The following is a 12,736-nucleotide window of genomic DNA, read 5'->3' as shown; positions in this document are numbered from 1 at the left end:
AATTGAGTTCAGAATATATCACACATTAACAATACATTTTGCCTCATCCCAGTCTGAATGCTTGTATTCATCTCATTACCATGACTCTGGTGCTCCCCATCCTTTCTCATCTCATTGCCTTTGGAGAGTAGGCCTAGTTCTTCCTGTGTAACTAACTAGCTAGCCCCAAAGCTCTCATTCTCTGATTGCCTCCTTAGCCCCCCACCCCTACCCTCCCGTTACACTATAGATTATCTGTCGACTTACTGTTGGGAGATCAAAGTCTAATTAAGATTGTTAATGAAGATTTAATTTTCTACTTCAAACGAGCCACTGAACACAGAGCAGCAGAATGAGAATGAGAGAGAGAGAGAGAGAGAGAGAGAGAGAGGAAAAGATAGGGTTAAATGCTGTACTTCTCTTAAGGACAGGAAGTTTGTGTGACTTACTGTGTTTCCACCCCAAGTTAAAATAACAATATTTTGTAAATATTTATTTGTTTACACAGATACCATCAGAGGCTGTTATCACGCACGCACACATGCACGCACGCACACACACACACACTGCACATAGGCAGTACTGTAGCTATGGGGGATTCAGTGTGTCAGTTAGGATCAAACAGAATGAGGAATCTCCATGTAGTGGCTTCCCGCTGAACACACACCAGCCCTGCGCTCTGTGATGTAATCCTGCAGCACTGTGTGTAGTGTAGTGTACAGTATATCAGAGTGCTTGCCTAGCCTTCCTTGCCCCTGCAGCACTGCACTGCTTCCCAGGCCCATTCCAGCCCAGCTCTGTTACTAGTTCACTATTATCTATTATTCAGGTTAATAATTGCTGTTATTGTTCTGACAGGGAACCTTTCCACCTTTAGTACAGTATTACTGCAGGCAGCGTTTCATCTGAGTGAACAGCCCTGCAGTCAGAGTGCCACACTCAGATGGTAAAATCCACTTGAAACTTGATCCATAGACTATTTATTGGTTTGATTTAGAGTTTTGTCATAAGTGTGTCCATTCATATGAATTGAACACAGATCATTTAATTACTGATGTACAGCATAATAGTGTTTTGTTTAGTTCCTCGTTTTTTCAAGAATCTCCTTCAGGCATTACAGTACATTCTTGCGAATCCCCTTCAGGCCTTCCAGTAGATTCCTGAGAATCTCCTTTAGGCATTACAGTACATTCCTGAGAATCCCCTTTAGGCATTACAGTACATTCTTGCGAATCTCCATTAGGCCTTCCAGTACATTACTGAGAATCTCCTTTAGGCATTACAGTACATTCCTGAGAATCTCCTTTAGGCATTACAGTACATTCCTGAGAATCTCCTTTAGGCATTACAGTACATTCCTGAGAATCCCCTTCAGGCATTATAGTACATTCTTGAGAATCAAATACAGTTAAAACCTGTACTGAGCTGCGTTTATATGGTATTATTACAATATAATATGAATTCACATTTCAGTGAACTGTATACTGTCAGTTGTTATTATTACAATCCTTTTTGTAGAATTTATATAATACAATTAGAATAATATTATTTAATAATAGAGTATTTCTCTTAGTTCCTGTCTCCTGACTTGGGCATGCATACTTGAATCCAATCAAATCTAAACAAAGTCCCTTCGAAAAAAGAATAATTTAAGTAAACAAAAATAATCCATTGTATTAGTGTTACTTTTGAAAATAAATCATTCTCCACATTGTGTTTGTCAACACAGAGGAATCACTGTCATTCTGCTAGCCTAGGAGTGCTGTGGGTTTTGTAAATGTACATTATCACGTTCAGTGCACCCTGTCAGGTTTGTTTTATTTCCTGGCCTTCTTTTGGCAGCCCTCCTGAACTCACAATGTCCATTTGTCACCGGGCGAACAAGCAGAAAAGTATCTTGTATCTTCTGAAATTGTGTGCTAGCTCCAGAACTATCTGTCCTCCTTTATTGACCTTCGATCCCCTGTCTAGAGTGGAGCCGATCAGAACAGACAAGGTGTTTCTATCTCTGGTTCTGAAGAGATTTCAAATACTTTTTACATTGCTGACTCAACCCACAGTCACACACACCTACACACATGCACACACTCTCTCTCACACACCCACACACACACTTTCGAAGGTAATACAAATAAGATTAGTGAGATAGTTTCATTGGAGAGAACATGAAGAAAAGACCACCTGCCAGGCAGGACTCATCGCTTTGAAACACATCCTTTTTTATTAAAATTTACAAAAAAGAAAAGGAAAAATACAACAGAGTAATAAATACACTTTATTCAGCACGCCATCGTGGAGTTTTATCAACATCGTGCAGGAGCGATGAAGACCCAAAGGGAGACAAACCTGGGGTTGTCTGGTGGGGTTCAAAGTTCACCTTCCACCCTCCAGAACACACACAGAGTAAAACCACACACCCCTGAAACACTACATGTAGCTATGTCAGGACCTGCAGTTACAATGCACTATATTTTTACTATGATTTAATGGTCTTGGTAAACAGCTTGATAAATCTCCTGACAATCTGACTTTCCTCTCTGACTCTGAATATAAAAAAATTAAAAAAGTTAACCAGGAATAGTAAGCCCTGGTCCTGGAGTGCCGCTGCGTCTGGAGGCGACTGATTCAACTAATCATGCCTTGATTGGACCAATTTGGTGTTTCCTTCCCTTTTCTCCGGAGGTGACAATCAGTTCAATCAAGTAGTTTAGTGACAGCAGCACTCCAAGCCAAGGCCTCTCCAGATTTAGATCAATCAGCGGAAGCATCACTCTGACTTACATGCTGACTACTCCGGCCACGCGCCAGATTCTGCGTGTGCCATCGTACACATGTTGATTTTGTATATCCCCACCAGATGCGACCATAACACGCATGTTAAAATAACAAAAACCAACTGTTCACCAACTATATTAACTTGGGGACAGGTCAAAACAAACATGAGACGGTCATGGACATTAAGCTAGATAGCTGTTGCTAGCAGTTTTATCCTGGGAGATGAACATTGGGTTGTTATTTTTACCTGATCATGCATATGGTTCCCTTTTTAGCTGGTTCTTTGTAAAATTTTGACCCAGATCATATACAAATCATGTGTTTCTCTACACCGACGATTAATCCACAGATAAAAAGGGAAACCTAGTTAGGTTTTAGTTATATTTGATTAATATCTTTCAATAAACCACGTGAGTTTGTGTCATCCTGATATCCAATAAAGATGGTAGTTGCAGCACGTGGAGCAGGTTCTATTTTAGCGCTTGGCTACGCAGAAGCCCATTCACATGCTCGAGCGGTGTGGGGAAAAGATTGAATAACATGTATGTGTACACTTATTTTGCAACTTCGCCGGCAAGGCGTGAACTACATAGCATACTGCACAGCGAATGACGGTGTTTTACAGGTGTGTGGTTATTCCCTGAGTGGGTTTTGACTCAGGTGGAGGCTGCTGAGAGGACAGCTCATAATAATGGCTGGAATGGAGTGAATAGAATGGTATCAAACACATGAAAACCCCCAAAATATGTGTTTGATTCCATTCGCTCCATTCAGGACAATATTATGAGCTGTCCTCTCAGCAGCCTCCACTGGTTTGACTAGCCCTGATATGGCTAACTTTTATAGCCTCTACTATGGTGTCTGGACTATACAATACTATGGAGGCTAGCTATATCAGGACTGGGGTTTGACCAGCTAAACCATGGTCACTCTGGTCAAACCCTGTGTTCCCCCAGGGTCCTGCTCCCCTCTCCCCTCCAGTGATTGTGCACTACTACAGTGTTCCTGGCAGGGTCTGGTCAAGTCCTTGACCCTGTTTGAATACATTCAAAATGCATCCTTTCTTCGTCCCATCCTTGAATTAATTATCACTGATCTGATACAATTTCAAAAGGTGAAAGTAAGGGTTCCCTTTCAAAGCCTTGACTAATCAGAGATCACGCTTAGGAATGGACGACAATACGAAAAGGTATGAAAAATGTATGCACTAATTACTGTAGGTCGCTCTGGATAAGAGCCTCTGCTAAATGTCTAAAATGTCAATGTAAATGAAGGTAGGGTGTATTTTTTAGAGTATTCCAACAGGACCTCACACAGTGTGAATGGGGTCAGGGCTGTAGAGATTGTGGCTCAGGTATGGGGAAGTGAGTGTGGTCTCTATGGTGATTGTGTAGACTTTCTCTTTTCACCAGGGGGTTTGTCACAACCTGAGCCAATGTTAAGTTAACAGTGCAAAACTTTTGGAGATGGTACATAAAGTACAAGCTGACAGCAGTCTCTGTGGGCTGCTTTGTGTCCCCGTAAAATGTTCCACATTCATTTCTGGGGTGAGCAATAGCTATATATATATTCTTCGTGAGCAATAGCTATAAATATATTCTTTGGGGTCATTTCCATTACAACTCCAGTCAATTCAGGGATTGTGACAATTGTATTGGAGAATATAACACTGCATAGGAGAGTTTTCATGGTCCAGTTCAATGGTGTTCCATTGAAATGCAATTCATCTAAATGCTGGTCTACCGCTGAAATGCTGGCTTGGAAATCTACCTCACATAACCTTGCATGCAAGGCTTTAGGTTGCAGTCAGATGCATGGCTGAAGAGGACAACTAGTGAGCATGTTCTGTAGGCTACAACACTTTTTGCCAGGTTAAAGACAGAGCATTAATGTATTTTATTTAATACTTGGATTTTCTATGAGAACCTGGGTTTAGCACACGACTCTATAGAGTGGTCTGCCCTAATGTAAAATACATGGTGCTGTCCAGTTAAGGTCAAGTCAAGTCCGTTCTAAAATTAATCCAGGTCAGGTCTAGTCCCAAAAGTGCTCCGTTTGAACGTGACAGTTTTTTACACTTATTTTTTTTACACAAGTATCTTCTCTTAACAATTGTATTCGGTGATATTTACAAATGCATATACATAGAGTAGAACATGAGTTATTTCCCATAGACACCAACTTTATTATTTGACATTATTCATAGTCTAGTATTGAACGTCACACAGTATAAAAGTGCATTCCAGCTGAAAAACCAGCTCATCTTCATCCAGATCTCAAATCTTTGACCCCAGTCACGACCCCAGTCACTACCCCAGTCACGACCCCAGTCACGACCCCAGTCACGACCCCAGTCACTACCCCAGTCACTACCCCAGTCATTTCTGTTCACTGGGTCTGCTGGTTTCCATTCTGACACAACTCTTCACTGATAAATGGAAGTTATGGATTGGACAGTTAAACATGTTCAGAGTGTGAATTGGTTGGCGTTTGGTTAAGATTGTGCTAAAATCATGCAGACTTGGTCCTCAAGAAATGTTGATTTAATAGGGCGAGGTTTTGCATAAAACATTTACAAATGTCTCTCCTCCCTACATACAGACTTAGAAGAGATGTATTTTCATCACTTTATACATAGAATCAATACATCTTGTAATACTTTTGCTTTAGTTTTATTTCACCTTTATTTAACTAGGTAAGTCAGTTAAGAACAAATTCTTATTTTCAATGACGGCCTACCAGGGAACAGTGGGTTAACTGCCTTGTTCAGGGGCAGAATGACAGATTTTTACCTTGTCAGCTCGGGGATTCGATCTAGCAACCTTTCAGTTACTGGCCCAACGCTCTAACCACTAGGCTCCAATAGTGATTTACTAAACAATTAATGCCTGATAACACGAATGTGTGTGTGTGTGTGTGTGTGTGTGTGTGTGTGTGTGTGTGTGTGTGTGTGTGTGTGTGTGTGTGTGTGTGTGTGTGTGTGTGTGTGTGTCTGTGTGTGTGTGTGTGTGTGTAAACAACATAACTCTCAGCTAAGCCAGGGAAGATCATATCCCTAAATCATTTACATTTTTCACAATGTCTATTTTCCGGTGATGCTTTTGAGAGAAAATAATATTTTTAAAGGTTTTAAATTATTCATAGTTTTCAGTAGTGAGTTGAATTATTAACTTTTCTGCCTCTGCAGTTCAAATAAATTCAACAGTTTCTGTACACTTAGTTTCACTCTCTCTCTCTCGATCTCTTTCCTCTCTCTCTTTCCTCTCCATCTCTGTCTTGTTCATATTGTATCACTTCTGTGTGGCACCCTAGTTGAATGTATTGTCTTGCTTGAAATCCTTTCTTGGATGTTTAGGTTGTTTTTCTTTGTCCAGACCAATTAACAAATTGTTGCTGCTCAGTGGAGAAACACCATGCACATTGTCTCCGTACATTTCAACACTTATTGCTTTAAATTACATCAATCACTCCCTACCCTCCCATGCCCTCCCCTTCCCTCCCATGCCCTCCCCTTCCCTCCCATGCCCTCACCTTCCCTGGGCTCATTTTTCTCTGTCTCTTTTTATTACTCTCCCTCTTCATCTCTCAATCCTTTAACTTCTCCTCCTACTACTCTAGCTCTGCTTGCCTTTTACCCCTCCTTCATTCTCTCTCCTTTTCCTTCTTCCTCTCAATCTCCAGAGTGTTCCTCTTTCTCCCCCTCCTCTTTTACATCCTCTTTTTTGTTGTTCTCTACCTCCTTCTCCTCCACTTTATCTTTCTCCCTATCTCGGAACAGCTTGGCTAGTTCCTGAAACTGCGGACCCCACTCCTCCAGCCCTCCTCCCCACGTCTCCTTCTCTGCATCCTTCTCTCCCTCACTCTCCAGTGAGCTGAGGGAACCTGCACGTGACCCTGTACCCTCCAGCCCATACACCTGCACTGAATCATAGGGCGGCTGTGAGGGGTCAAAGGTGACCTGAGCCAGACGCAGTCGGAGGAACTCACCCACCCTGAGGGCCAAGGAGTGACCACCTGGTACTGGACCCCCTCTCCCCGCCTCCATCCCTTGGACCCACCCTGCCCCGTACCCCATGATGCCCCCGTATGCGCCCCTGGCCTGCCCTGGGAAGGGCAGCATCTGGGGGGTCATATCCCTCCTTCCTAAAACGTATGCCCCCATACCCACCCTGTCCTGCCAGTCAGTCATGAACCCTTCTGGGTACATCCCCCCGCAAGAAGTCCCGGTCAGAGATATCCCTCCACCCTCCCTGTCCGGCCTGGCCACCACAAAGTTGCTGCCCATCTCTAGCCCTCCCCTCCCCAGGCTCCCGGGGTAATCCTGCCTCTGTCCTTCTGCCTCCCCCTGCAGGATGCTGGCGTAGTTGCGGGCGGCTGACTGCTGAGACTGGCCGTCTGGGCAGTTGGTTCCAGGCCCTCCACCACCACATCCACCACCAGAGGATTCTGGTTCAGCTGAACCAGAGCCAGTGCGTTTGGGGGACAGGCTGGCGTGGAAGGCCCTGCGACCCGCCATGGGCAGGGTGGCTGAATCACACACCCAGGCGCCACCGTGACTCTGGCCAGCCATGGAGCCGGAGCGGGTCAGGACCAGGGTGGTCTCTCTCTCTCGGGGGAGGGTCTCAGACTGGACCTGCAGGGGACGGGGAGAAGGAGGAGGGTCAGTCCGGGACAGGGACAGGGCAGTGGAACGAGGAGGAGGAAGAGGGTCAGTCCGGGACAGGGACAGGGCAGTGGAACGAGGAGGAAGAGGGTCAGTCCAGGACAGGGACAGGGCAGTGGAACGAGGAGGAAGAGGGTCAGTCCAGGACAGGGACAGGGCAGTGGAACGAGGAGGAAGAGGGTCAGTCCAGGACAGGGACAGGGCAGTGGAACGAGGAGGAGGAAGAGGGTCAGTCCGGGACAGGGACAGGGCAGTGGAACGAGGAGGAAGAGGGTCAGTCCAGGACAGGGACAGGGCAGTGGAACGAGGAGGAAGAGGGTCAGTCCAGGACAGGGACAGGGCAGTGGAACGAGGAGGAAGAGGGTCAGTCCAGGACAGGGACAGGGCAGTGGAACGAGGAGGAAGAGGGTCAGTCCAGGACAGGGACAGGGTAGTGGAACGAGGAGGAAAAGGGTCAGTCCGGGACAGGGACAGGGCAGTGGAACGAGGAGGAAGAGGGTCAGTCCGGGACAGGGACAGGGCAGTGGAACGAGGAGGAAGAGGGTCAGTCCGGGACAGGGACAGGGCAGTGGAACGAGGAGGAAAAGGGTCAGTCCGGGACAGGGACAGGGAACGGTGCTGTTAAGTGGATGTAGAAGATAAAGGATAACAAGAGGTGATGTTGAGGTTGAGAGCATTGTAAAAGAAGCGAATGGACAGATGAATCGGGGAAACAATTAAAGTAAAAGGGCAAATGTAAGAAACGGGGAGAGAAATGAGACGACGAGAAGGTAGAAAGCAAAAGACAGAGAGACAGGATGAGAATAGACACACAATGAACAAGCAAGATACAGAGTGAAAGAGAAGCAGAGTTTAGAAGGTAAGAGAAGCAGGTTAATAACTAAAAAGAGCTAACACTGTGACAGAGAGGGGGATGAAGAGGGAGGAGAAAATCAACAGACAAAACGTTAAAAAGTAAAGAAAGAGACAGAAATCTTCTAAAAGCAAAACATAAAAAATAATACATATTCACTATCGTCTGCTCTCAGTAATCAGCAGTGTTAAAACCACTTCAAATGATAACACATAGGTTCGTTCATTCATTCACTTATTGTCATATACAGTGTCGGTCTCTTACCCAGTCCACCGAGTCCTGACTGTGGCTCTGCTGCTCACTACTGTTCTCTGTACAGTTGCTCATAGCTCCTCCCCCTCCACCCCTCTCCTGGCTGTTATTGGTCCGTGGCGTCCCTCCATCTGAGGTGCTAACCCCGCTCTGTGGGCCTGTTCCGTCTCTACTCTCTCTGCTGCTCATTTCAGCTGGTCCTACGTACACGGCCCCTGGCTCCAGGGCCCCTACCATAGCCCCCTGATTCTGGATGACAAGAGAGTGGTCTGGGTGGCCCCCAGGGAAGCGGTAGGCCAGCTCAGCCAAGCCCGGCTCAAACTGGCCCCCTGGAGTACGTCGGAGAACTGGCAGGGTGTGGCTGCTGTAGCAGAGGCGGCCGTACAGGGGCCCACCAGGGCCGGAGCAGGCCGGGTCCAGGGCTGGGTTCTGGGCCCAGTTGTATGCACGGGCCTTGTCCTGGACGTGCTGGGAGTAGCGTCTGGGGGACAGAAGATAGGGTGTGACAAGGCTAGATGACATGTTATAGCAGCTTTACATAGGAGCACACACCAATGTGGGATTGCACAGTATAGACAGATAATCTCACTCAGCACAGTGGATCATGTTGTAGGGGAAGTAGGTGATGCCCAACAAAGTGTCTAATAAAGTATAATAGTTTTCCTCTTTATTTTTTTTTAGCTAAGAGGGTGATTAGAGCAAGGAGTTTTGAGGCAATCAATGACCTAAGTGGATCAATACAGTCTTAGAAAACTCTTGAGGACTGGAGTTTTGTTTGGGTGTGTTTTTGCACAGCATAGCTTTCAATTAAACACACACACAAACACACTGCACACACACTCACATGTTTCTGCTGTCCAGAGTGCGGTATCCCCTGCGTGAGCTGTGGGGGGCGCTCTGGAGCGCAGCGATGTCAAAGGCGGCCGTGTCGGCCTCGCCTCCTCCCTCGTCATCGTAGGTGATGATGTTCTCCCTAACATCGTCCTCCTCCAGGGGAGACAGAGAGTCCCGCTTCTGACGACGCAGGGACAGGGACAGGGCACTGACTGCTGGAGGGAGGAGAGACGGAGGGATGGAGTCCGAGAAAGAGCGAGAAAGAGGGAGAGTGTTGGTATATCATATGTCTGTCCTGCATGCTAAAATCTGTAATTGACTTTGAGCCATAGCCAGACAGTCATATAGACATGCATTGTGTACTGGACTAGACCAGTCACATTGGGTATAAAGTGGGCCATTCCCAGTCAAATGCCAATGTAATGTTAGTTGGGTTTGTGTTTCCCAGTAAAATTACTAATCAACTAATCATCAAGTCTTGAATCACGTGTGATAGTGTTGGGTTGTAATGAAAGCTTGCACACCCTGTGGATCTGGGTCTCTGAGACCAGGATTGAGTAACACTGCTGTACAGTATATTTACCCAGCAGAGTGGCGACACAGGCCAAGATGGCCAGCAGGGCGGCAGTGCTGAGCCCAGGGGAGGGGGAGGTAGACTGCTGTGGGACACACACCGTCTCTCTCTCCCACTCCCAGTCTCCCTCCGTCTGCCTCTCTTGTCTCTCTTTCTCCCCAGCCCGGGCCCCTCCTCTCAGGCAGGGGCAGATGGACACAGTGACTGTCCCGGTGGAGGTCAGGCCAGACGTCCCATCCCTTAACACCAGGGGAACGTGTAGCGTGAGGGAGGAGGAGGAGGAGCGGGAGAGGGGCTGCAGGGGCGACAGGAGCAACAGGGTGGCACTGGGGCCTGGAGGAAGAGCGAGAGAGGGAAAAACACAACATGAGAAAAAAAACAGCAAGAAACTGAATTGAATTGAATGAAATCTCTACCATTTAATGTTATTCTCATAGCTTCTCCCAGCTTCCCTCAGAGGATGTGTCGGAGTCCATTGGGAAAAGATGGGTTTCCAGTAGAGGAAAAGGTAAACAACAGGGAAAACACAAAGTGATGAGGATAACAGAGGTAGGGGAAGAGAGGTAAAGAGAGAGAGAGAAATGTAGGGGAGAGAGTGAGACAGACGGAGAAGGGGAGGAGAGAGAAGTAGGGGGAAAGAATGAGAAAGACAGAGAATGGGAGGAGAGAGAGGTAGGGGAGAGAGTGAGACAGACAGAGAAGGGGAGGAGAGAGAGGTAGGGGGAAAGAGGTAGAGACAGAGAGCGGGGAGGGGAGAGAGGTAGAGGGAGAGAGTGAGACAGACAGAGAAGGGGAGGAAAGAGAGGTAGGGGTAGAGAGTGAGACAGACAGAGAAGGGGAGGAGTGAGAGGTAGGGGGGGAGAGGTAGAGACAGAGAGAGAGGAGGTGGGAGAGAGAGAGAAGGGGAGAAGAGAGAGGTATGGGGAGAGAGGTAGAGGGACAGAGAGCGAAGGGGAGGAGAGAGAGGTAGGGGAGAGAGGTAGAGACAAAGAGAGAGGGGAGAAGGTAGAGGGAGAGAGCGAGACAGAGAGAGGGTGAGCGTGACAGGAAGTGTGTGGGAGAGAGTGAAACATAAAGAAAGAAAGAGAGAGACTATACCTCCACTGTCCCTAATGCTGAAGTTGAGGGCGAAGCTGGACTCTGGAGGGATGTTGAAATATACAGCACTGTCATTCCCTCCCTCATCTCGATCAATGGCCCGCAACACCTGCACCACCTGAACGGAAGAGACAGAGTGAGAGACCAGACACAGAAAAGGAGGTGTGAAGGGAGGATTGGGGAGGAAGAAGGAGGAGAGGAGTGAGAGAGGAGGAGGGGGAATGATTGGGAGGGTGAAGGAAGGTTGGGGGGAGAGAGAGACAAGGAGAGAGAAAATAGTAAGATAGCATTGGAGAGGTAAACAAGATAGGCGGGGGAGGGAATAGAGAAAATAATAGCGATATAGAAAGAGTATTCTGTAACAACGCATGACTTTAACTACCGTCCATATCCCTGTGTGCCCTCAGCATTTACCTCAAAACAAACAAACAGGCTCTGCTAGATAAAACCTCTCAAATCAAGAAGGAAGTAATTATATCTAACCTTAACTGTGAAGGGAATGCCTGGGTTGGCTTCAGTATATAATCTATGAAGATTGGGTTCCGACTGTAGAGAAGAATTTAGGAAATAAATCCTAATATTCTATCTAGTGAATATTATCTCAGCTTAAACCCCTGGGACTCTTTTAAACACTGCCTGTGGCGAAGAGGCAATACAACACCTCTTTAATGGCCTTTAGAGTACAGTGATTCAGACCTAGAATAAGATGTTAGGGCATTTCTGAGTTATGCAGTAGCTAGGGCTTTCACTTTGAAAGGGTTTTTAAATTATAACACTTTATTATTTTGTGTGCTTTAATGTCCTTATTAAAAAATGTATTCTTTTCAGATGCATTATATATCAATTGGCTGATGGGTTTCTTCCCTGCAAGACGGTTGCTAAGACAGAAAAACAAAGACACGTGAACACAAAAGAGGGCATGAACCCGGACACAGATAGAACAAACTGATAAACAAAGACAACACGTTAATGGAAAGAGACAACATGGAAACATGGTCAAAGCAAAGGAGGAACAGAAGCGTTGATAAAATGATAGACCGAATCAACAAGAATATTCAAAGAGTTTTCACATACTGTAAGCACACACCACACCACACCACACACACATACATACACACCCACTCTGACCTGTCCAGTGGCTGATGAGTCACACATGGCTGCTGTGTACTGTCTGTCCAGCTCGGGCGCATTGTCATTCAGGTCCAGCGTCTCTATGGCAACCACCACTCTGGACACCTGGCTGGGGTTGTCTGGGGGAGAGGGACCAGGAACAGCTGTGTCTCAACAGAGAGCATTCCAAGACCTGCAGAGTGGCCAACACATCTCAACTCTGCTGCTCAATCCACTAGTGTGTCCTCGTGATCTAGCCTACAGGGTTGCCTGTAGTAGGTTCAGATCTGAAGTAAACATAGCATGTGTTATGTGATGTTTTAGAAATCTGGCTAAATCTGCGGGTGATTGGTATGTTTAAGTATAGAGCGTTGGAATTAGTGCCTCCATCCCTCTCTTTCTACAACAAACAGTATTTTCAAAGCTCCAGCAAAGGCGATATGTAAGGTGAGCTGACATGCATGCAAAGCAGTCACACCAGGGCACAGTTTAAATGGATTGGGACAGAGTCCAAGCTGCATTCACGCACCCATACGCACACACCCTTTGGAATACACCAACTCACAATTTGGACTGCACACACGAGTCGACACACACA

General features: G+C 46.4%; 1 protein-coding gene across 1 annotated transcript in view; it reads right to left on the bottom strand.

Moving 5' to 3' along the window:
* Positions 1–2,177: 2,177 nt before the first annotated feature.
* LOC106569478 (uncharacterized) overlaps positions 2,178–12,736 on the bottom strand; it is a 199,875-nt gene continuing 189,316 nt past the window's right edge. Inside the window, exons 9-14 of the mRNA XM_014140868.2 lie at positions 12,157–12,278; positions 11,029–11,146; positions 9,940–10,263; positions 9,367–9,571; positions 8,535–9,003; positions 2,178–7,387 (exon numbers count right to left, since the gene is read on the bottom strand). Coding sequence (XP_013996343.2) covers positions 6,425–7,387; positions 8,535–9,003; positions 9,367–9,571; positions 9,940–10,263; positions 11,029–11,146; positions 12,157–12,278 — 2,201 coding nt within the window. The 3' untranslated portion in view covers positions 2,178–6,424. The remainder of the gene's footprint in view (positions 7,388–8,534; positions 9,004–9,366; positions 9,572–9,939; positions 10,264–11,028; positions 11,147–12,156; positions 12,279–12,736) is intronic.

This window comes from Salmo salar, chromosome ssa14, assembly GCF_905237065.1.
Source record: "Salmo salar chromosome ssa14, Ssal_v3.1, whole genome shotgun sequence".
Lineage (NCBI taxonomy): Eukaryota > Metazoa > Chordata > Actinopteri > Salmoniformes > Salmonidae > Salmo > Salmo salar.
Note: the sequence above shows the minus strand (reverse complement) of the source record. Positions and strands in the feature narration are given on the sequence as shown.